We start from the raw sequence: 20427 nt of genomic DNA, 5'->3' as shown, positions 1-20427 counted from the left end.
GTTATCCAAACACAGGTGGCAAATGTCATCCATGGATGAGCTCCACCTGCAATGTGGGCCAGTGTGTGCCTGCAAGTGTTGTGAAACCTGGGGCAATTCCCTCCAGTGCTGTGTGCCTCAACTGTTCTCATCTGTAAAACAAGGATGAGTGTCAGCTGCCGAAATCTGATGATGGGGTTAAAACTAGGTCACATGTAAGGCCCTTAATGAAGTGTTGGGAACAAAGCAAACATGTAAAAATTCATTATAATTAACATTAGTAAAAATAACAGTAACAATGCATCATGATTACCACAGTTCTGTCCCCCTAACAGCCAGCTGTCTCACTTGGTCAAATACTCAGAAGTGACTTTCCCACCCTCTGTTCACCACTGAAGCTTCCGGCTATTATTTCTCTCATTTTTAAAATCCTGAAGCTGGGCCGGCCAAGTGGCGCAGTTGGTTAAGAGCTCGCTCAAGAGTGCAAGCTCTGAGCAACAGCGGTTCGAGTCCCAGCCCAAGCTGAGCAGCCACTGAGCTGCCAACAGGCGGCAGGATGGCTCAGCTAAAAAAAATTTAAAAATAAAATAAAATCCTGAAGCTAAAGCTCCGAGACCTCTTGTGTCTTGCTTAAGAGTCACCCAGTTGTGAATGCTGGGCTGCACCCCGAGGTTGCTAAGCAAAACTGAATACAGTGAATGCTGCGTCATGTCCAGAGTTAGTGTACTAACAGGTCCCAACGCTCTGGAAGACCCTAAATATCAAAGATTACACCTATAGTCAGCCCTGTTTTAGTACTAAGTGTTTTCACTTTAGTGATTACAATCAGCTTCCAAATATCATCACCTGTGGATTCCTCAAGAACTCGGAAATAGGCTCGCTTGCTGGGCGTGTGTAGGAGTCAGCCATCCGACTTGGTGAGCCGTGAATAATAGCAATAAGAACCAATGGGCAGTGAGGGCTTGCCATATGCCAGTCACTTTGATCTGAACTTTACAGGCATCATAAATTAAACCTTTCAGTTCTGGGAGTACCCCCGTTGTCCCCATTTTACAGATTTGCAAGTTGGCGCTCTAAGGAGTTCAATTACTCCCACAAGGCTGCAAAACTCATCAGTGACCCCTGGCTGTACAGTACTGGCCCGAACAGAGCACTTTACACCAGCACACGGGCCCCCACCTAACCCACTCGGAGCTTGGTAACCACACACACAGGCCTTTAACCCGGTAGACACTATCCCTAAACCATAAGGGAAGCCAGGCGGCAAAGTGGGTTTTTTATCAAACTTCAGACCGCCCACTCCTCCTGGTGGCGACCCTCTGTGCACGCACTCCCGGATTAGGCTCTCTGGAGTTTGACATCAGAACCCCAATCTCAGAACCCCAATGAAGGGAGCAGCAGCTGGTGCCCCAAGTCAGCAGGGCGGGTGCTGACAATAAGGCCTTTGCCTCCCCGTGTAAGTCCCAAACGGGTCCTGGGGATCTGAGGTGGAGACCAGGAAACCCAGGCTGCACCACCCCCGCGGGCTTCGAAACGCCTAGGATCCCACACACTGCTTTGTCCCCAGGACGATTCATAACTAAGGTTTCCCGTGCAGCATCTGCTGAGTTCAGTGACTCTGGGGTTGGGGACGTTGGGATGAGGGTCAGGTACTCCCTAAACGTTCGCGTCCCTGTGCTATCCCGGGCTCCCCGCGGGGTAGGAGCGGTGCACCTGTGTGAACCGCGCGGCCCGCCGCTCCAGAGAGGACGGTGCGCGCGCGCCCCCGGCCGGGGATGCTGACTCAGCCCGGCTGCTCCCATCGCTTCGCTCAACGCGGATGCTGCCGCTGCTGCAGGAAAGGGGGTAAAGGAGGACACCAGTAGCCACCGGGCCGCCTGTTCCCTGGGGCCACTGCGGCACTCTCTCACCCCCCCTCCCGGAAGGGGAATGTGGGGGCGCGCGAGTTGCCGAAAAAGGGGGAAGTGGGCGCAGGAGGAGGAACTTGGGGACTGCGGCGCCGCGCGCGCAGCTCACACCCAAACTGGAAGGAACCTGTTCTGCCAGAGAAGCCGCTGCAGCCGCGAGCGCTACGTGGGACCATCCTCGGCGTCCCTCACCCAACAGCCCCAAATCCTCAGGGCGCGGGCGGCACTGGGCACGAAGGGGGTCTGCGGACAGGGAGGCAGCCGGGGGACCCCGCGCGCGCTCAACCTGGAATGCTCGCAGAAAGGGTTTAGACGCCCCCAAACATGCCCGCGCTCCCCACTTGCAGTGCAGCAAATCGCCGGGACCTGGTCCAGCCGGCGCGCAGAGCCGCGCACGAGTGTGAGGTGGGGGAGGGTCTACAGGCAGAGCGCGCAGGACCCCGGTGACGGGGGCGGCCCGGCGCCGGACTGCGACGCCGTTACCTTCCGTGACCCGCGGTTTGCCTCAGGACGGGCGCGCGCCCGGTGCGGACCCGGTCCACGTGGGCCGGCGCGCGCGCTCCAGGCCGGCCCCCTCCTCCGCTTCGCTCGCAGCACATGGTCGGCGGCGGCGCGCCCCCGAGGCCGGCGGAGACCGGCTGCAGCCGGTATAGGATCAGAGAGAGGCAGCGACGCGGGGCCGGGGCGCGGGCAGCAGAACGCACTGCCCCGGCGCAGGAGGCAGAGGTGGGGGGCGGGGGGAGGGAGCGGCCGGGGTGCCCCAGGCGCGGGAGTAGGTGGGGGGCCGGGGCGGGGCGCTGCGGGCGGGCGCCCGGTGACACCCGGCCGAACCAACTTGCGATAGGCTCGGGCCCACGCCCTAAGGAGTTAAACCTTTCTCATGTTACCGAGCGGCTTATAAGGAGGGGAGGCCAAGCCTCCGCCTTATTGGGAGCCTTTTGGGGTTTATTCTCTGCCCTTCTAACTTGGTGAGTTGGTTTTATTATTTTACATGTTTAAAAGTTTGATTGTGGGGTGTTATATGAATCTGTGTTAGGAGCTTTCGTTTTTTTTCTTTTTTTTTTTCTTTTGCCGGGTGGGTGGTGGGAGGTGGAGGAGAGAGCACTTAACATCTTAACATTTGGAAGAGGTTATTCCGAAAAATATTCTGACAGTTGGGAATGCTCAAGGCCCCCCGGATGACGCGCTGTCGCCAGTGTGGGCAGCTGAGAGTCGAATGATCCCGGCCCTGGTACACTTGGGTCCGGAAAATGCCTAAAGGCAGGCTTGGCCTTTGAGTGCCCCCAGCCCCGGGTTAGGGGTTCCCGGCCAAAGGGCGAGTCGGGGGCACGCGGCTCAGCCCCGGCATGGATTTTCCGCTTGAAGTTGCCTGCGCGTCATAAGAGCGAAATGTCAGAGGTACCTGTCCCAGGCTAGCGCGCGCACGCAAGGCGGCCACTTAAGCAGCACTGAGGAAAGTGGGGTTCCGTGTCTTCCCCAACCCAACACACACAACCGGCGCGCCGGCGTGGCCCCCCGGGAGGAAGGCAAGCATTTCCCCGCAGAGCACAAGTCCTACACCTTGCCGGTCAGAGCTGTCAGTGGCTGAAGCCTCGTCCCGCTCAACTTCCAAGGTTCCCTGAGCTGCCAAGCACAGGAAAGCGCCCCTGTAACCGAGCAGCTCTGCAGCGAGGGAGGATGATTTTGCAGAGGAAATGGGTTATTTCCTTCTCGGTGGTTTTTTTCTTTCCTGTTTGTTTTTGCAACTAAGCCCCCACCCACCCCAAAGACAGGTGACAGAAGTGTGTCAGGTGGCATATACAATGTCACCAAACGTGGGGTGGGGTGCTGGGGGTGGGCGCGTTAGTCTTAGCAAAAGCTCCCCAGAGCCAACTGGGGAATAGCAATTACAACTTGTCAACCTGCAAGCTAGTTTTGTTTGCACTCTTAGACACTCGGTGCCAGCGCTTTCTCCAAAGACGTGGTTTCTGCCCTGGGAATGAGATTTCTCCGTGATCTTACTGTTTTGCAAATCATAGTATGATGAGTGTCTTGTTTGCAAAAAAGACCCAAGTGCTTATGCTGAAGTCGCTAAGTGATGCATCTCCCCATGACCCAAGCACCATTACGTGGCATTTGGGGGGGGGGTCAACAATACATCCTGCCTGGGACACAGAAATACCTCTTCTCATAATTAAGGGAAGGGTGACCAAGGGAGGGAGTTACAGTATGTAAATAAACAACGCAGCCAAGTGGAAAAGCTCTGTCTTAATGAGTACCACTAACCCTGAGCTTTCCTTCTCTGGTTTCCAAAAAAGGGACTTTCTCAGTGGAACTCCTAAAGAGGACAATTAGGGGCTCAGTATTATGATCTTAGAAAAAAGGTGAAGCAGTTGTAGCCAGTGATTGAGAACTGCTGAGGCAGCCTTCCAGGTCAGGTTTGGGATTTTTTTTTTTAATATAGAATTCAAATGAACTTCACCTAAATACAGAATGATTTTGACAACTGGGGCCGGAAACAACTTGTCCGAAGCTGTTATCCAGGCTACGCCTTTAAGAAGAATGGAGATTGGCAATGCATTGCCTGGGCTTTGCCTGTATGGCCACCAGCAGCCACCATTTCCATCCAAAGGCTGCACTTTGAGCTGACCCTGGATTAACACTGATGGTCTATATAATAATCTAATCCATCCTTCATGCCTCAGGTCAAATTCTGTTCTTAATAAATCAAATCAGTGGAATTCCCAGGTATAGCAGCTTCACAAGCCTTGGCAGAACACTTATTTATGTAAAGTTATGACAACCAAATGCTCATAGGACATACTCCAAACTGCCCAACATATGTTGTTCTCCTTCCTATGGAAGAACATTTACAGAAGACAAGATGGCTGCCAGGAACCAGTATTCAGAATCACAGTTACATAGTTGAAAGAGCCTTCAGACTGCCATGTTTAACCCCTGCTTTCACAGATGATAGAATTTAGAGATTAAATGTTTCCCCCAGGACTGTGCAGCCAGTTAGTGGTCAATTCACAAATAACACCCAAGGGCCTGAAGAAGACAAACCCCTGCATGGGCTTTGCCTCCCAGGACTCATCATAGGTTGAGAAAGTTTAAAGGGTGGCTTAGAGCAAGTCAGGGTCAAAGGCTATCATAGAATTGATTACAGGTTCTCCGGGGAGGAATCTAGCTCAGCTCCCTCGTTTACCTTTTGAGAACACACTGACCATCCGGGAGCAAAGTGATTCGCCCAAGGCCCAGGGCCACTCAGCTGGCCTCACCAGCTAGATTCCCCACACAGTAAACTCATATCCCTTCTCATCACATGAAATCACATGACCATAAAACCAACACCAGCAGATATTTCCCTATTCTGGAATCTGTAGAGGCTTCTAAGTAACTGAGTTTGGAGTTCAGGCCTTGCTTTTTTGCTCTGTAGAGGTCAACAAGTTTGTTAAGCCAGGTGGCCTGCTGAATCAGTGGAAGAAAGGAAAGGTGTCCAGTCCAGGAAAGCACCGATTCTGCAACCAGGGACTTCCTCACGTGATAACTCGGTTTGCTAAGGATAGAGCAGTGCATTGCTTCAGGAGCACCCCGACTCATGCTCTGTTCAGTAAACTGTTACTGAGCACCTACTGTGTGCCAAACGAGCTACCCGGCACTCGGTCTAGAAAGAGCTGCTGACTATCCTATAGGTTGCTGCGCTGTGTGATCCTGTGCAAAATGCAGAAGTCATCATCCAGTACATTTTAGAAACCAGGTTACTCTATTATTCTATAGTGTGGTCTTATCTTCAAAGCTAAATGGAATGCAATAGAGGAGGCTTTAGGATGATAAAGGCATAAACTTTAAAGCAAGAGTGGGTTCAGGGGAAAGAAGGGGGGTCATGTTTATGGTATTCCCAGTAATAAGGTTTCTGCCCTCCAAAAACCCAAGAATGCAGGTGAAAGTTATATTTGGATCTAGCTACAAGCGAGTACCACAGAGGTAAACAAAGCTGTAAAAACACAAAGGGATCGGACACCCAGAAGGGGCTCAGAAAGTAAACAAGTAGAGCATCAAAAGGCTGCCCTCTTCTATCCGGCTGTCATACATCAGATCCCACCAACGTGCAGCTGCTTCTCACCCACCTTTCCAAGCACCATCTAGCATGTCCACTTTCTTCCTACCACCCTGGTTTCACTGGGCCACCAGCTTTGACCTGAGGCATCAGGTGAGTAAGAAAACTCAGTGCTGAATCAAAAGTATCAACTGTTAAAGCTAGACGGAGCCTTTAAAGATTCTCCAAAAAATCTCTGACTAAAGATGTGACTGATGAAGAGCTCAGGCCCAGAGGGGTGCAGTGACTTTTGCAAGGTCACACAGTTAAGTGGTGAAACAGCCCACAGCCTCTTTATCCCATGGGGCTCAAAAAAGCTTTTATCATTGAAAAACATTGTTTACTCACAACTTCTATGTAAAATATCCCTCTCCCTGGCCTTTAAAATGCTGCCCTGGGGGCTGACACAGCAGGGCTGTGACTCTGGACCATTGCCGGCAAGCCTTCCCCTCTCTGGGGCTCAGTTTTCCCACTTTGCAAAATGAGTAGTTTCACAAAGAGGAGGTGGACACGATGAGCTCCAAATTCCCTGTCAGCTTTAACATTCTGTAATTCCAGCTCCATTCTGGGCTACAGGTTGATCTAAATCCCACATATTGTGCACATGCAAACCAATGATCATAACAAGCAAAGGGAGAGTGAGCTGGGCCCCCATCGCCGCAACGGAAATGTTGGCCTGACACAGCCTTCTCATGATGGGTTGCTAAACTCATCTCGTACAAAAACTCCAGCCTAGTCCTCCTCGTCTAAATGCAAGCCAGCACACAGATTCGGTGTCTTGATCCTGCAGGGAGTCTAGGCTAGAGTCTCCAAGAGATTGGTTTGTCCCATGGGGGCCCTTCATCCGTTTCATCCCAATTTCTATTCAGGTTGGTCCTGAGCCCTCTATTAAGACTAGGATCTTATGGGCACCCTCCTGGGTTAGAACGATTGTGCCAATGTGGCCTTGGACTTAGCCATTTAGGGCGACTTGTCAAGTGTGCTGAGCTCTGGCAGGACTCAGCTGAATGGTTTTCAATACAATGGATTTAAGTCCATGGAGGCAGCGACCATCTCTCTGTCTTTTCACTATTGTATTCCCAGGGCCTAGCAATGGGCCTGGCACCTAATAGTACACTGTTAAAAAAAAAAATCAATAAAAGCTGTGTGCAAGGTACTGGGGGGAGGGGTGGACATAGATACAGGCCCCTGATTTTGTTTTCCATGAGCTTATAATTTAATTGACCTAATTAAGATAGACACATAAAAGTAAACACCCCATTATTAAATGATACCTGTCACATGAAGAAAAGCCCCTGAGATTGAGTCAGTTAGAGAAAGCATCATGAAAAGTGGATTTTGATGGCACCAGGCTTTAAAGGTGCCAGCTGTAGAGGTGGCATCCACCTGGGCAAAGGGCATGGCCACAGGCAAGGTGGTTAGAGCCTGGAGGGCAAGGAGAGGTCCATTTTGGCCATGACGGGCAAGTCAGGTCTTAGAACAGCAAGAAATAAGGCTACAAAGAATAGATTGGGGTTCAATTCTGAGGGACATTGAAAGTCAATCTAATCAGTGGATTTTATCCTTCAGAAAGAGGAAAGCCATTGCAAAACTGAGCCAAAAAATGCCATGACAACACCACATTTTCAGAGCGATTAATCATACAGGACACAGGAGCCAGTAAAGGAGTCGTGGGCTTCCCAAGGAAATGCTCAAGTAACTGGCCTGGGAGGGGAATGACGTGGAAGGGGAGAGGCTGAAGACCTGGGCTGTAGGCTGCCCACCACCACTTTCCCTCCTGCGCCCCTCCCCAGGGAGAAACACTATTCTAAAGCCAATACTGACAAGCATTCATTCATTCATTTATTCTTCTAAATTTTAAGTCTAGTACTGTCCTCACCCCTCTCCAGCTGCCTTATTTCTGAGTGAATTCTGAAAGTCTAATGAGGGAGGCGTGTTGTGAAAACCTCATTTGCTGGAGGGCTCCGGATCCCATCTTAAATCAATTGCTTTCATGTTGGGCAATGCTCTTGACACCTATTCTGTAGCTTCTCAGCTTATATCTTGAGCTGTTTAACTGCCCTTCCCATTTGCTCTCAGGAGCCATTGACACACAACGAAACGCAGAAGCCTTTGCTGCAGAGCACTTAAGCTTCTTAAAGCATCTCATGCCCTATTTTATTCAACCAAATACTTAACCGCAATAAGGTAAAAAATAAGGAATATATATAGTCCTTTCCAAGTACTAGGCTACTGTGGGAATGGTGCAATCGATAGGAATGAGATGAAGTTGGTCAGATACGCTTCTTTTTTAAGAGTTATAGAGTAAGTTCTGAATATTAGATCCTGATACCAGAAATGGGCAAGTCTACTGGATAAATGAGGTTGTGTCGTGTTGTTTTTCAGTTGCCCTTATTAATAAAATCTGCCTTAGTCCTTGAATACCACTTACAGCTAAGATAAGGATACACACGCATCCTGAAAACTCACCTGTATACAAACTAATTGTAGAGAATTCTCATGGGTGGATTGCCATGAAGACCTTAAGACCATGGACTCATTTATGATTATAGACACAAATTTGTAGTTAGGCTAAAACCACTATTTTAAAGTATTGGGTTGTTGGAAAAGTCATGACTTATTTTTCTGTTTTTCGTTGTAAAAATGCGTCATGACTTTTCTGACAACCCAACAGAGGTAATTTCAGAGTCTTTGACCATGACCGTGTTTGTGCGCTAGAGCCCAATGCAGAAGACAAACTACCTTCTCTCTAGGGTTCAGTGTTTCCTCTTCCTTAATGGTGTGACGATATAGGTCTGCTTGTATTGACGTTTGTTGCAATTTAAATGGAAAGGCAGCTGAGGATGAGGGATAACTTGGTTAAGTTAACTGGCTGTCAAGTCCAAGTTGGTAGAGCCTTATTTGGTCACTATATTCTAGTAGTAGTGCTCGTGTGCATGGAAATTCAATTGCTAATGCACCAACTGATGATCAGCTTTGAGAACTTGCTCCTGTCAAACCCCCAGACGACAGAATTCCCACGTTAGGATTCATAGTCACAGTCTGTCCATGTAGGTACAAGGGACACCCAGTCATAATCAGAATGCTGCTGAGTGGGAAGTGGGATCAAGGAGAGGTAAGTGGGTGATCTGAATGGCAGACAGAGGCACAGAGCTACAGGGCGTCTGAAGCACTTCTCAGTACCGTCAGTGTTTGCCTCTGAGCCTGCCTTTTTCTAGGTTTCATTTCTGATCAACATTCCTTTTGGTCATTTAATCCTCCTTTACCTAACTTGTCTTCAAGTTCAAGGTACCACTGATGCTGGTTTGTTGGCTACTCTGTGTCCTTCAAACGCTTCCCAATGTCTGTCCTGATGCCTTATGTTACTTGTTTTTCCCATTTAACTGTCACAGTTTTTAAGTCTTACTTGCAACTTCTTTGGGGAGATCCATATATAATACAAAGACTATATATATATACATATACAAGTTGCTACTTATATCTGAACTTTATATACTGGGGGTGCCAAAAAAATGTATATACACATTTTAAAATGTTATCTTAAGATATATTTCTTAAGATGGTATCTTAACCTTCCATCAGGCGCAAATGATCTCACAGAGTCATTGCACAGAAAGATGCCACTATGAAATACGTCTTTATTGCACTAAGTCACAAACATGACTGGCGATAGGTTATGGTAGAGCGGGAAGACACGGAAACGATGAGTCACGATAATTAAGTTAACTGTTAGATATGTGAAAATTTGTGTGCAATGAATCTGTGAGATCAGTTGCCCCCAACAGAGGGTTATAATGTGTGTATACATTTTTATTGTCACTGTCTGTATGTACATATTATTGGGTCATAGGAAAAGTCATGATGCATTTTTGCAACGAAAAACATAGAAAAATACATCATGACTTTTATGACGACCCAATACATGAAATACTTTATGCAAAGATTTTATTCTAACTGCATATAATTTATACATTCATCAACCTAAGAAATGTAAGTAGTTCTTATCTGTTATGTTTGCTAAAGAGTATTAGAATCAAACTATGCTATTGCTGATCTGAAATTTTTTTAAACTTTTTATTTCAGATTAAGAATGACCGAGAAGAAATCACGGCTTTGTTGCAGAGCCAATGTCTATACTCAAGTGCCTGATGGAGGATGGGGCTGGGCAGTAGCTGTGTCTTTTTTCTTCATTGAAGTCTTTACCTATGGGGTCATCAAGTCATTTGGTGTCTTCTTTAATGACTTAATGGACAGTTTTAATGAATCTAATAGCAGGATCTCATGGATAATATCAATATGTGTGTTTATCTTAACATTTACAGGTTAGTACATCTTTCAGCGTAAATCCTATATAAGCATGTGCCTCTTTCAATTTGCCTAACTACGTAATGGTACTCATTGGGTTTGCGATGTATTTCCTGCATGTATGACCTCTTGGCAGTTCCTAGCCTCAAGTAATATGGTTTTCAGGGGGTTGAGGATGGCAAGAGAGAGAGGAGCTGAAGGGGGAAAAAAGCCTTCTTTGCCAGCCCTGACTGCCTTCAGTTTAACACACATATTAAACGCCTACTGTATACACAATTTTAGGGTGCTGTAGATTATATTGCGGACAGCAGTAAAACCCAGTTCTGTGGGGGATGTAGTCATTTTCTAAAGAAGCAACGTCACAAGTATGTTTGTTTGGCTTACTAGGCCCTGGTCTCACAAAAACATGCTTAGGTTGGGAACATGAAAATGTAGCTACATGAAGATGACATATGTATAAGCTACACCGATTATAATTCATCAGCCACTGTGAATTTTCTATCCCATCACTATCCTCCATTGGGTGTGCATAGCTGAGAAGTCACCATACTTTATATCATTTTTATTAAAGGTAAATGAAACTAAGCTAGAATTTGAACCTAAATGGTACTTTTTTTAAAAAAAAAGAGACCAAAGCAGTGAGTATACAAAATCACTCAAGCAATCCTAGGAAAGCCCATTTTTATGACACAATAACATAAATTTAATGCATATCTAATTTTATAGGTGCTCATGGTGAGTCAAAAATCTTTTAAAAGTATAGATATGAGTTTTACACTATTACACTATTTCCCTGGCTTATTTTTAAGGAGCCCGAAGAATATATTTAAATACAACTGACCACTGAACAATGTGGGGGTTAAAGACGCCAACCTTTCGTGCAATCAGAAATCCATGTATAACTTCTGACTCCCCAAAAACCTAACTACAGTCATCCCTTGGTATTCGCAGGGGATTGGTTCCAGGACACCCATAGATACAAAATCCATAGATGTTCAAGTCCCTTATATAAAATGGCATAGATCAATGCATACAATCAGTCCTCCACATCTATGAGTCCCAATCGCAGATTGAAAATACTGTTTCGATCCATGGTTGCCTGACTCTGCACGTGCATAACCTGGGGATAAGGAGGGCCGGTTGTACATGTATTTTTAAAAATCTGAGTATAAGTGGGCCCACCCAGTTCAAACCCGTGTTATTCAAGACTTAACTATAATTCCTGAACTGACTTAAGTAGCCACTGCATAAAATGTATTATAGAGTGTACACTGTCCCTCCATGTCCAGGACGTAAGGAATCTTACGTTATACTCTTTTAATGCAGCTCCCCTCTCCACCGTCCTGAGCAGTCGTTTCGGACACCGCCTGGTGGTGATGGCGGGAGGACTGCTTGTTAGCACAGGAATGGTGGCAGCCTCCTTTTCTCGTGAGGTCTACCACATGTACATTGCAATTGGCGTCATCTCTGGTAAGTGTTTCTCTGGGGCTCAAACTCTCCAGATACTCAGTTTGAAGGAAGGGGAAGGAGGGACTCAAACCCAAAGTGTATTTCTTTCTCTCTTTCCCTTTCTTTAAAGTTAATAGGTTCCCAGATCAGTGGTTTAGAGCTGGGCTGTATGGACCCCAGGAGATATTGAATCTATTCTCAATGCCCAAAATTTTTCTGATTTTTAATATTTGCCAATGAGAATGGTAACTTCTCTTTTGTGATAGTTTGCTGCCAAAAGGCATCATTTTCACAAAGTAAAATCTGAATTTCTTAAGCCGCTATTCCCCAAATTGGGGTCTGAGGATCCTGAGCTAGAGAGAGAGGATGCAGTGTGCTGGGCTTATTCTTAGGGGGCTGAGAAAATTTTCTTCCCTTTCAAAGGCATTTATACATTACTGACAGATTGCGCGCGCGCGCGCGCGCACGTGTGTGTGTGTGTGTGTGTGTGTGTGTATGTGTATTTAATTTTGCACACTGAAATTTTTCATATATTTCTGCACATATCATAACTCATTTATTTCCAAATACAACTCTAATATATAAAAACTATATTTGATACTAGTTTTGTCTACTGTGAATTATATACATTTGAGAAAAATGCAAAAAAGCAGGAAAACATAGAAAACCATTTTTATATATATTCCCAGCATCCCAGCTTCTCCAGATCTCTCATGAAACCCATTTTTCTTTGCTACAGGACCTTTTTCCAGAATGAATTACTGGGCTCCCAGACCTTAAGACTTAAAAAACAAACACACAAATCCCAGATCTCTGAATACATCTTTCTGATATCAACTCAATCAGTGTGTGATTCTCACTGTTCTTTTTGACTTTCACAGGTTTGGGATACTGCTTTAGTTTTCTCCCAACTGTCACCATTCTGTCACAGTACTTTGACAAAAGACGCTCTGTGGTCACTGCAGTTGCTTCCACGGGAGAATGCTTTGCTATGTTTGCTTTTGCACCAGGTGGGTAGATCACAATAGTCTACATGTTAATGTGAACTAGGGGAAGCCTCTCCGATTATTTTTGTTACACAAACTTGCCCACAGTCGGCTACTGGATGACTGTAACTGTATGCATAATGAAAAGGTGTTTTGTTTCCTTCTGTTCTCCGGCACACTTTTATGATCTATCCTCCTGAACTCCCATGTTAGAAATTCAAACATTTTAATACTCGTCCAAGTTTACACAAATAAGATACATAGCACATATCCAGTGTAAGGCTTGAAACATCCATTCCAAAATAAATAATTTAACAATTAGGGATTGTGCATACGATTATTTCTCCTTTGTCACGAGAGCCATATTCAGCGTGCATTTACATTGTGCTCATCGTGTCGGTTGTATTATTTGTATGTGGCTTATCATACAGTGAAGTTTTTATCCCCGGCTTAATTCCCTATCGTAAGGTTAACTTGTGAATTATACTAACAAGCAGTAGACAGGTAACCTTGGAGAACCAGCTTCACCCCATTTTTGGTGAATGTGCCAGTGGATTGAACTTTGTTCAAAGGAAATCCATGTAGTATTTAGGGGTGATGTGTCGTAATGTCTGAAGCTTTGCATAGTTAAGAAAAACGAATGTGTACGTGCATATAGAGTGATACAGGCAGAGAGACAGGAAAAAAATGTTAACTGTTGAAGGTAGGTGAAATACAGGCAGGCATTTGGTGTCATCAGTTTCCAATTTTTTGAAATCAAATGTTAAGGGGAGAATCAGTTTCCTGAGTGCCCAAAGGTTAGAAACTACATATTGGGATCAGCTTTGTTCCCTAGCACTGGGCATATCCCTGGCAACTGATAGGACTCAAGAAATATTAGAGAAAGGAAAATTAGACCCATTATTGCCAGGTGAGTAGTGTAAAGCACCTGAAATACCCAAGCCTCAAATATTTTGCAATTCTAGCTTTTTCCATAGTCATGGAGGGAACAAGAGGTGTGAGCGAAACATATGCTACAAAAGCAAGTCCAGCCCCCCAGGAATGTGGGGCTGTCGTGTGAAGCCTATCTTCTGGGTGAACAAGTTACCATGTCTCTCATACCTGACTGTCAGCTCTCAAGGAGTTAGAATGTAGTAAAATGAAATTCTAATGACCATATCATTCCACCTTTTGGGATGACTGTGAAGATACTCTTAAGATCTTCTAGGGCCTGCATTACCCTATTGTCACTGGGGAGCTTTATGTTCCCTTTGGCCATCCCCCGCAACCTCACACTGTGGTGTCCAGCCCAATCCTCCAGGCTGCCTCTGGTCAGCAGCCTAGGACCCAACTGCCTGGCAAGAAAGAGGATGACTCAGGTGATAAGGACATTCCGCAAAGTAGGAACTGGAGAACTGTTATGATTTCATTCTGGGAGAATCTTTGAGCTTTTAGAGTCTTAGTTTATTTTGTCCTTAATCCACTGCTACTAAGGATTGCATGTATAGTGCTCTAGCTCAGGTTGGAAATTCTATTTGTAAAAGGCCAGACAGTAAATATTTAAGGCTTCATAGACTGTAAGTCTCTGTCAGAGCTACTTAACTCGGCAGTTACAGCACAAAAGCAGCCATAGACGGCATAAATGAATGAAGGTGTCGCCTGTGTTCCAGTGAAGCTTGATTGCCAGACACGGGCAGTGGATTGGATTTGTCCTGCAGGTCAAACCCTGAATTAGGTCAAAAGCTAATTTCGCTTCTTGTGCCTCTACCTGGAAAATGCACCTTCCAAAGCTCTTTTGGAGACCAGGGCTGAAAATTTTTGTTTTATGTATAATAATCATTACGTACACTTTCTGATTGATTCCTAAAAGCACCAAAACCTAGAATAAAGGATAGTACCGGGTGACTGCATTCAAACTGCTGAGTAAATTTTTTTAAAACGTAAGTTCCAAATCGAATCCATATTTCTACTCGATATTTTCTCCTGGGCCTTGCGTCCATTTCTGACCTCACATTTTATTTCTTCTTCCCTTCCCTCCTGCCCATCCAAGCATTCACGGCTCTGAAGGAGACGATTGGCTGGAGGTACAGTCTCTTCCTCACCGGCCTACTGCAGTTAAACATTGTCGTCTGCGGGGCCCTGCTAAAACCAATTATAATCAGAGGACCGGGGTCACCGAAAATAACTGGACAGGAAAATCCGAAAGAAGTACAATATATGCTTGAAAATGAGAAAACGCACACCTCAATAGATTCCATTGACTCAGGAGTAGAACTAACTACCTCACCGAAAAATGTGCCTAGTCACGCTAACATGCAGCTGGAGCCGAAGGCCGACGTGCAACAACAGACCCAGGAGAAGACCCCCTCCAAGCAAAAGGAGAAGCAAGTCCCGCTGCTGGACTTCTCAATCTTGAAAGAGAAAAGTTTCATTTGTTATGCGTTATTTGGTCTCTTTGCAACATTGGGATTCTTTGCACCTTCCTTGTACCTCATTCCCTTGGGCATCAGTCTGGGCATTGAAAAGGACCGCGCTGCTATTCTGTTATCTACACTGGCAATTGCTGAAGTCTTTGGAAGAATTGGAGCTGGTTTGGTCCTCAACAGACAGCCGATTCGTAAGATCTACATTGAGCTCATCTGCGTCATCTTGCTGACCGTGTCTCTGTTTGCCTTTACTTTTGCTACCGAATTCTGGGGTCTCATGTCCTGTAGCATATTTTTTGGTGTTATGGTTGGAACAGTAGCAGGCACCCACATTCCGCTGCTCTCTGAAGATGATGTCGTGGGAATTGAGAAGATGCCTTCTGCTGCTGGAGTCTACGTCTTCATTCAGAGCATAGCAGCACTGGGGGGCCCACCCCTTGCAGGTAATTTAAATACACGAAATCCAAATCCTTGTCTACTGTCCCCTACCCCCTTTTTTTTTTTTAGCATTTCTGGACCTGAATCATACTCGTTTAAGATGACACTGTTTGGGCAAGACTATTATTAAGGAAGACTGGAGGTAGCTTCACAGACTATAAATAGAAATCACACTGCATTATAAAGCAGGCATTGTGATATATACATTATATAACCTATAAAGTTTACTATTATTAACGCTGCTGGCATCCTATTCAAGCCTCATGAAAAACACAAACTCATTTTTATACTTCCATAGAATTATGAAGCTGGCAGAATTAGAGATTACCTGAGTAACTCTCTTGATTTAAATAAGAGGAAACTGAAGGTCAAAGAATGTCAGCTGACGGTCATACAGTACATCAGTGACCAAGTCAGGATTAGAACCTGTGTCTGCAGCCCAAGCTGCGCAAGCCTTGCAAATGCTAGAGGGGGCACTGGATTTAGGACTTCATGAGCCTCTGACTTTTGCACACCAGCACTAAGGGCCTTCTGGAAGTCAACCTTCCGTGCCTAGGAAGTCACCTTCCGTGCACTCTGCATGTACTCAGCTGGTTCCTACAGAGTATGTCCGTGTAGGAAGGACATGGGTATGTTCCGTATCTTAGACCTGAAATAGATCCTTAAAGTTATTGTGACTAGAAATCTTAGCCCATGTTAAAAGATACCTGAAATGAACTCAAGTGAAAATAGCAGAGTGCTGTCCTCTCTGCAGACATCACCTTGGCAGAGAAACATGCATCTAACGGTTCCATGACTTAGAGTCTCTACCAGGACAGGTCAGCCCATGAAGACATTTTAGCGACAGTTTCCTCAGGTGCTAACCAGTATGTTGTATGTTTGTCTGACTTAGTTCTTCTCCCCTGTCTAAAAAAGATTCCTTTCCTGCCTTTAACACTCCTTTTTCTGTAGAGAAACAAGATAAAACAAAGAAGGCACAGAAACTGAGAAGTTTCTGATGTTCAGAGGGTGCCTGGGAAGAAGGGTTTGTGTCCACGCAGCTAACAGATGCGATTGCTTTCTCCCAGGTCTGCTGGTGGACCACAGTAAGATCTACAGCAGAGCCTTCTACTCCTGCGCAGCTGGTATGTCCGTGGCCGCTGTGTGCCTCGCGTTTGTGAGACCCTGTAAAAAGGGACTGTGCCAGAGTCATCATGCAGGTGAACTAAAGGCAGAGAGTTACCGTGGGAGAGCTTTACAAGACACACCTGAAGACTTTCTGGAAATGGACCTTGGGAAAAATGAGCATAGAGTTCCTATGAAAACGGAGCCTGTATGACAGGCTTTCATGGAACACTGGCCACCTGCTGGCTGGTTTGCGGGGGCTTGGGGGGGCTGGGGGACATAGTGGTATAGAGGAGCTGACCACTCTACCCACTTTCAAAATGACATTTTAAAGGGAATGTATAAGTGACCACCACTACCAACATCATTTTCTTTAGTTTTAAGTTTTCCTTTTTGCTTGTTTTTCAAGCCAAAACAAAAACAATCCAACACTCTTCCATATATAAATCTGGCTGTATTCAGTCGAAAAACAAAGACACATAGAAGGACTATGATTCACATTCCAATTTTAAAATAGTGACATGAATTGGCAAAGTGATTTTAAGAGCTCTCACATGTGATAAACTGCTATCTTGTAAAACAACATCTACCCCAGGTCACTGAAATAGGCCATTCAAAAAAATATATTAAATCATTTAAAAATTTTCAGAAACATGACCAAATTATATAAAATCCTTTTAAAAATACTGAGGTTTACATTAAAAAATTATAGCCTCTTAATTTTCCAAATATTGAATGGAAATGAAGTATACTTTAAGACCAAACACTTGGCTAATAAACGGAGATATCTATATATATATAGATAGATATAGATATAGATATATATCTTCATGAACTTCATGAATGTGAAGATTCCCACTTCTTTTTATGGGCTGTTATTACCAGAAATATTTCATACAGAATATTACAGAATGGCATTCAAAAATGGGTTTCCTGTTGCTTTTAATTATTCAGAAATATTGTGATTATAGTGTCTTTAATTTAAACCACTATTTATTATTAAGTTATTCTAGGATGATTAAAGTAATCAAAAGAAATATAATCTGGGACATAAGCAGCATTTTTAAGTCCTTTCTGCAATCCTTTAAATGCCTCAAAGAATATTCTTTGAAAAGTTCCTCTCATAAAAGGCCAAGATTCTTCAATTTGATTAAAGGCAATGTGTGCTATTTATTGGGGACAAAATAATGAATAGCAAATTGCCTTAGCATTTTAAAATAATCCGTTTTATCACCTAAGAATACTTGAGGATCTTCTTTGATCAGATTTATATTTCATTGAACTGTTGAAGCATTTCTGTATTTCACACAGGGACATTTATTTTACCATCATGAGTTACAAGTTACAATTTACGTCTTAGATAAACCTTGATTGCTCTACGTTGCCAGAGTTTTCAGGTTCACTGGCCATTGTTTCTTTGGACTTAAACTACATGGATAGTATTTCTCATGTTAGCAATGTTCTGTAAAGAGGGCGAATGCAAGGGGAACAGGTGGGCTCCTTACGCGCACGTACTGAAACTCACTGCTCCCTGATTCATCCTTATTCCTCTTTACTGTTAATTTATGACAACTCAGGGGGAAACACTAGAACAAGCCTAGTTTGGTTAGAGGTACACAAAGCTTGAATATTTCTCTGCACTGAAATGAAAGTGGCATAGTTCATCACCACCTGCTCCATTCTGTACAGCGTTTTATCAGCCAGAGAAATAGGACAATCGAAACCTTTGGGGAGGGTGGAATAGGAAATGACAAAGTGTCCATCCAAACAAAGACACGCCTAAAACAAGGTGGATGTAGCAGACCGCTGTCACTGCTTAAGAAGGACTTGGAGCTTGTGGCAGTTTTGCAGACTTACATGACTTCAGCACTTTACAACATTTTTTACTATGAATGTTCAATACAGTTTAATATTTATAACTGATTTCTGAGCAAAGCGATGTCCATTCTGTGAGCTGCATGGAAAATTGTATGCCAATGTCAGTATGTCCACAATCAAGGTTTTAAACGTTTGGAAGAAAATTTTAAAAGGATTGCTGATATGTTCTGTACTAGGGACATTGTGGTACTTCTAGATTTGCAATAAATGTATAGCTTTTTTATTTAAAGAGACTGATTAGTTTTTTACTGACTCATCGGCATTCGCTGTTTGATCCAAATAGTTACAGCTACAGTTCTTTTCTACAAAATCTTTTAACTCTACTATAGATCTATAAACATTTCCAAGAAGTGTGTGTGGAACTTATGTCTTCAATGAAAAATACATGAATGAAATTTCACAGTAACCACAGATTAACAAATAGCTAAGCCTATCATAAGTAATAAGTGGAAATAGTTAAGACTACCGATATTCAGTTACAGAAGAGTCCTAAAAATTATTCTACCTCTAAGTAAATAGCACAGACTCCATGCCAGGGATCAGCAAACTTCTGTAAAGATTCAGATAGCAAATATTTAAGGCTCTGCGGGCCACGTGGGCTGTGTCACAACTATTCAACTCTGCTGCTATGGTGTGAAAGCAGCCATAGACAATATGTAAATGAATGATCATGGCTGGTTCAGTAAGTGTTTATTTATGGATACTGAAATTTGAATTTCATAAAATTTTCACAGATGAAAATGGATTTTTTTTTCAACCACATAAAAATGTAAAAACTAGCTCACAGGCTGTAAAGAAAACCAGGCAGTGGATTGGATCTGACCCCTGCTCCGTGCATCTGTGAGGCAGGAATGGACAGGTACCAGCAAAGGCACAATTCCATAAACTGACAGTCCTGAGTGGTAGGAAAGGATCGTTGTGGTCAAAGTGATGCTTAGAGCGTAAGTGCCTAAGATAGGAAAGGTCAAACAGCTGAGAGCACATTAATGATCAGTTTTCATTTCCTGTGACTAAAGAGATTCTTGAACCTTAATGACTTAATAATGTTTGAGTATAAATGTAGATGGTTTCTCTCCAGAAACATAAAACTCCTGTTCCAAAAATGAATTACGATCATGTGCTCTTTTAAGACAAATGCATCCTTCACTGATAGTGTTTCCAAAACTTTTAACAAAGTTATCAATTATATACTCCCACAGTGTGTCATGTAGCCTTTGCACATTCATTTGCCTTTCCTTTAGCTTAAGACATGAGGACAAAACAGAAAATGGATTCTAAGTCAGGATTCCCCTAGCCCAGTTGACCACTGAAGTCACTGGGAGGTATTTATTACATTTAGATTTCTGTACTCCTCAACTATTCTAAGATTCATGAAGAAATTATGAATCTTTTCAAAAGGCTCCCAGATATAAGGCTCACGAACAGGGATCTAGAGTTTAGAAGCTATTGTCTTTAAATTTTTAAATGGTTACGAACATTATTTTAAATGACCAATTTAAAGATAAATCAGGCATGTTACATGCTTAAAGGTCACTCCTAAAAGTATACATCGCATTGAGAAAAGAGGCTCTGTCCTTGTCTTCAGGTTTGTCTCTGATATAGATGTTTATGTAAGTGAGGGCTATGAGCTCCAACAGGTGGGCCAGCAACATCTTATAAGGAAGGAACTCCCGCCCCCTGGTGTTCTCTTTCTGTAACGACTCCATCAGAGTGTAGAACAAGAAAAGTGGCAAAAGTTCAGAAGCTTGCAACTTCGCTTTTCATGTAAAATAAAATCTCTCATATCCAAATCAAAATTACTTCAGTGAATATGGATTTCCTATAAGGGAAATTAGGCAGAAAAACTGATATCCCAGAGCTCTTTATAAAGGCTTTTAAAATAGAGCTCACCGGAGGTT

At 44.1% G+C, this 20427-nt stretch overlaps 2 protein-coding genes across 14 annotated transcripts in view; one reads left to right on the top strand and one right to left on the bottom strand.

Moving 5' to 3' along the window:
- ARSG (arylsulfatase G) overlaps positions 1–20427 on the bottom strand; it is a 106482-nt gene that overhangs the window by 80925 nt on the left and 5130 nt on the right. For 2 of the 12 annotated variants that reach the window (XM_019637687.1, XM_019637692.1), the window contains exon 1: positions 2370–2575. The exons of 3 other annotated variants lie outside the window; for them this stretch is intronic. The gene's annotated coding sequence lies outside the window, so the exon portion shown is untranslated. Of the gene's footprint in view, positions 1–825; positions 1507–2078; positions 2100–2172; positions 2194–2227; positions 2346–2369; positions 2576–20427 lie in introns of those variants that run through there. 7 more of the 12 variants (XM_019637688.1, XM_019637693.1, XM_019637695.1 and 4 more) reach the window with 6 other exon arrangements.
- On the top strand, positions 2694–18758 carry SLC16A6 (solute carrier family 16 member 6). 2 transcript variants are annotated; one of them, XM_019637701.1, is made up of 6 exons: positions 2694–2854; positions 10048–10286; positions 11596–11739; positions 12600–12728; positions 14734–15552; positions 16615–18758. In XM_019637701.1, exons 2-6 carry the CDS (start codon positions 10055–10057, stop codon positions 16863–16865), a joined length of 1575 nt encoding a protein of 524 aa, XP_019493246.1. In that variant the 5' UTR covers positions 2694–2854; positions 10048–10054; the 3' UTR covers positions 16866–18758. The 2 variants fall into 2 exon arrangements, with proteins under 2 accessions (XP_019493246.1, XP_019493247.1); XM_019637702.1 differs by lacking the exon at positions 2694–2854 and adding an exon at positions 2935–6078 and having other exon boundaries at positions 16615–16901.

Source organism: Hipposideros armiger, unplaced genomic scaffold, assembly GCF_001890085.2.
Source record: "Hipposideros armiger isolate ML-2016 unplaced genomic scaffold, ASM189008v1 scaffold_34, whole genome shotgun sequence".
NCBI lineage: Eukaryota > Metazoa > Chordata > Mammalia > Chiroptera > Hipposideridae > Hipposideros > Hipposideros armiger.
This window is presented reverse-complemented; position numbering and strand designations above follow the sequence as displayed.

Excerpts from the sequence above, each read along its gene's own strand:
- SLC16A6 (XM_019637701.1), top strand. The coding sequence starts at position 10,055 with ATGACCGAGAAGAAATCACGGCTTTGTTGCAGAGCCAATGTCTATACT. Across the intron at positions 10,287-11,595 it reads GTTTATCTTAACATTTACAG|CTCCCCTCTCCACCGTCCTG; the intron begins GTTAGTACATCT and ends CTTTTAATGCAG. Across the intron at positions 15,553-16,614 it reads GGGGGGCCCACCCCTTGCAG|GTCTGCTGGTGGACCACAGT; the intron begins GTAATTTAAATA and ends GCTTTCTCCCAG.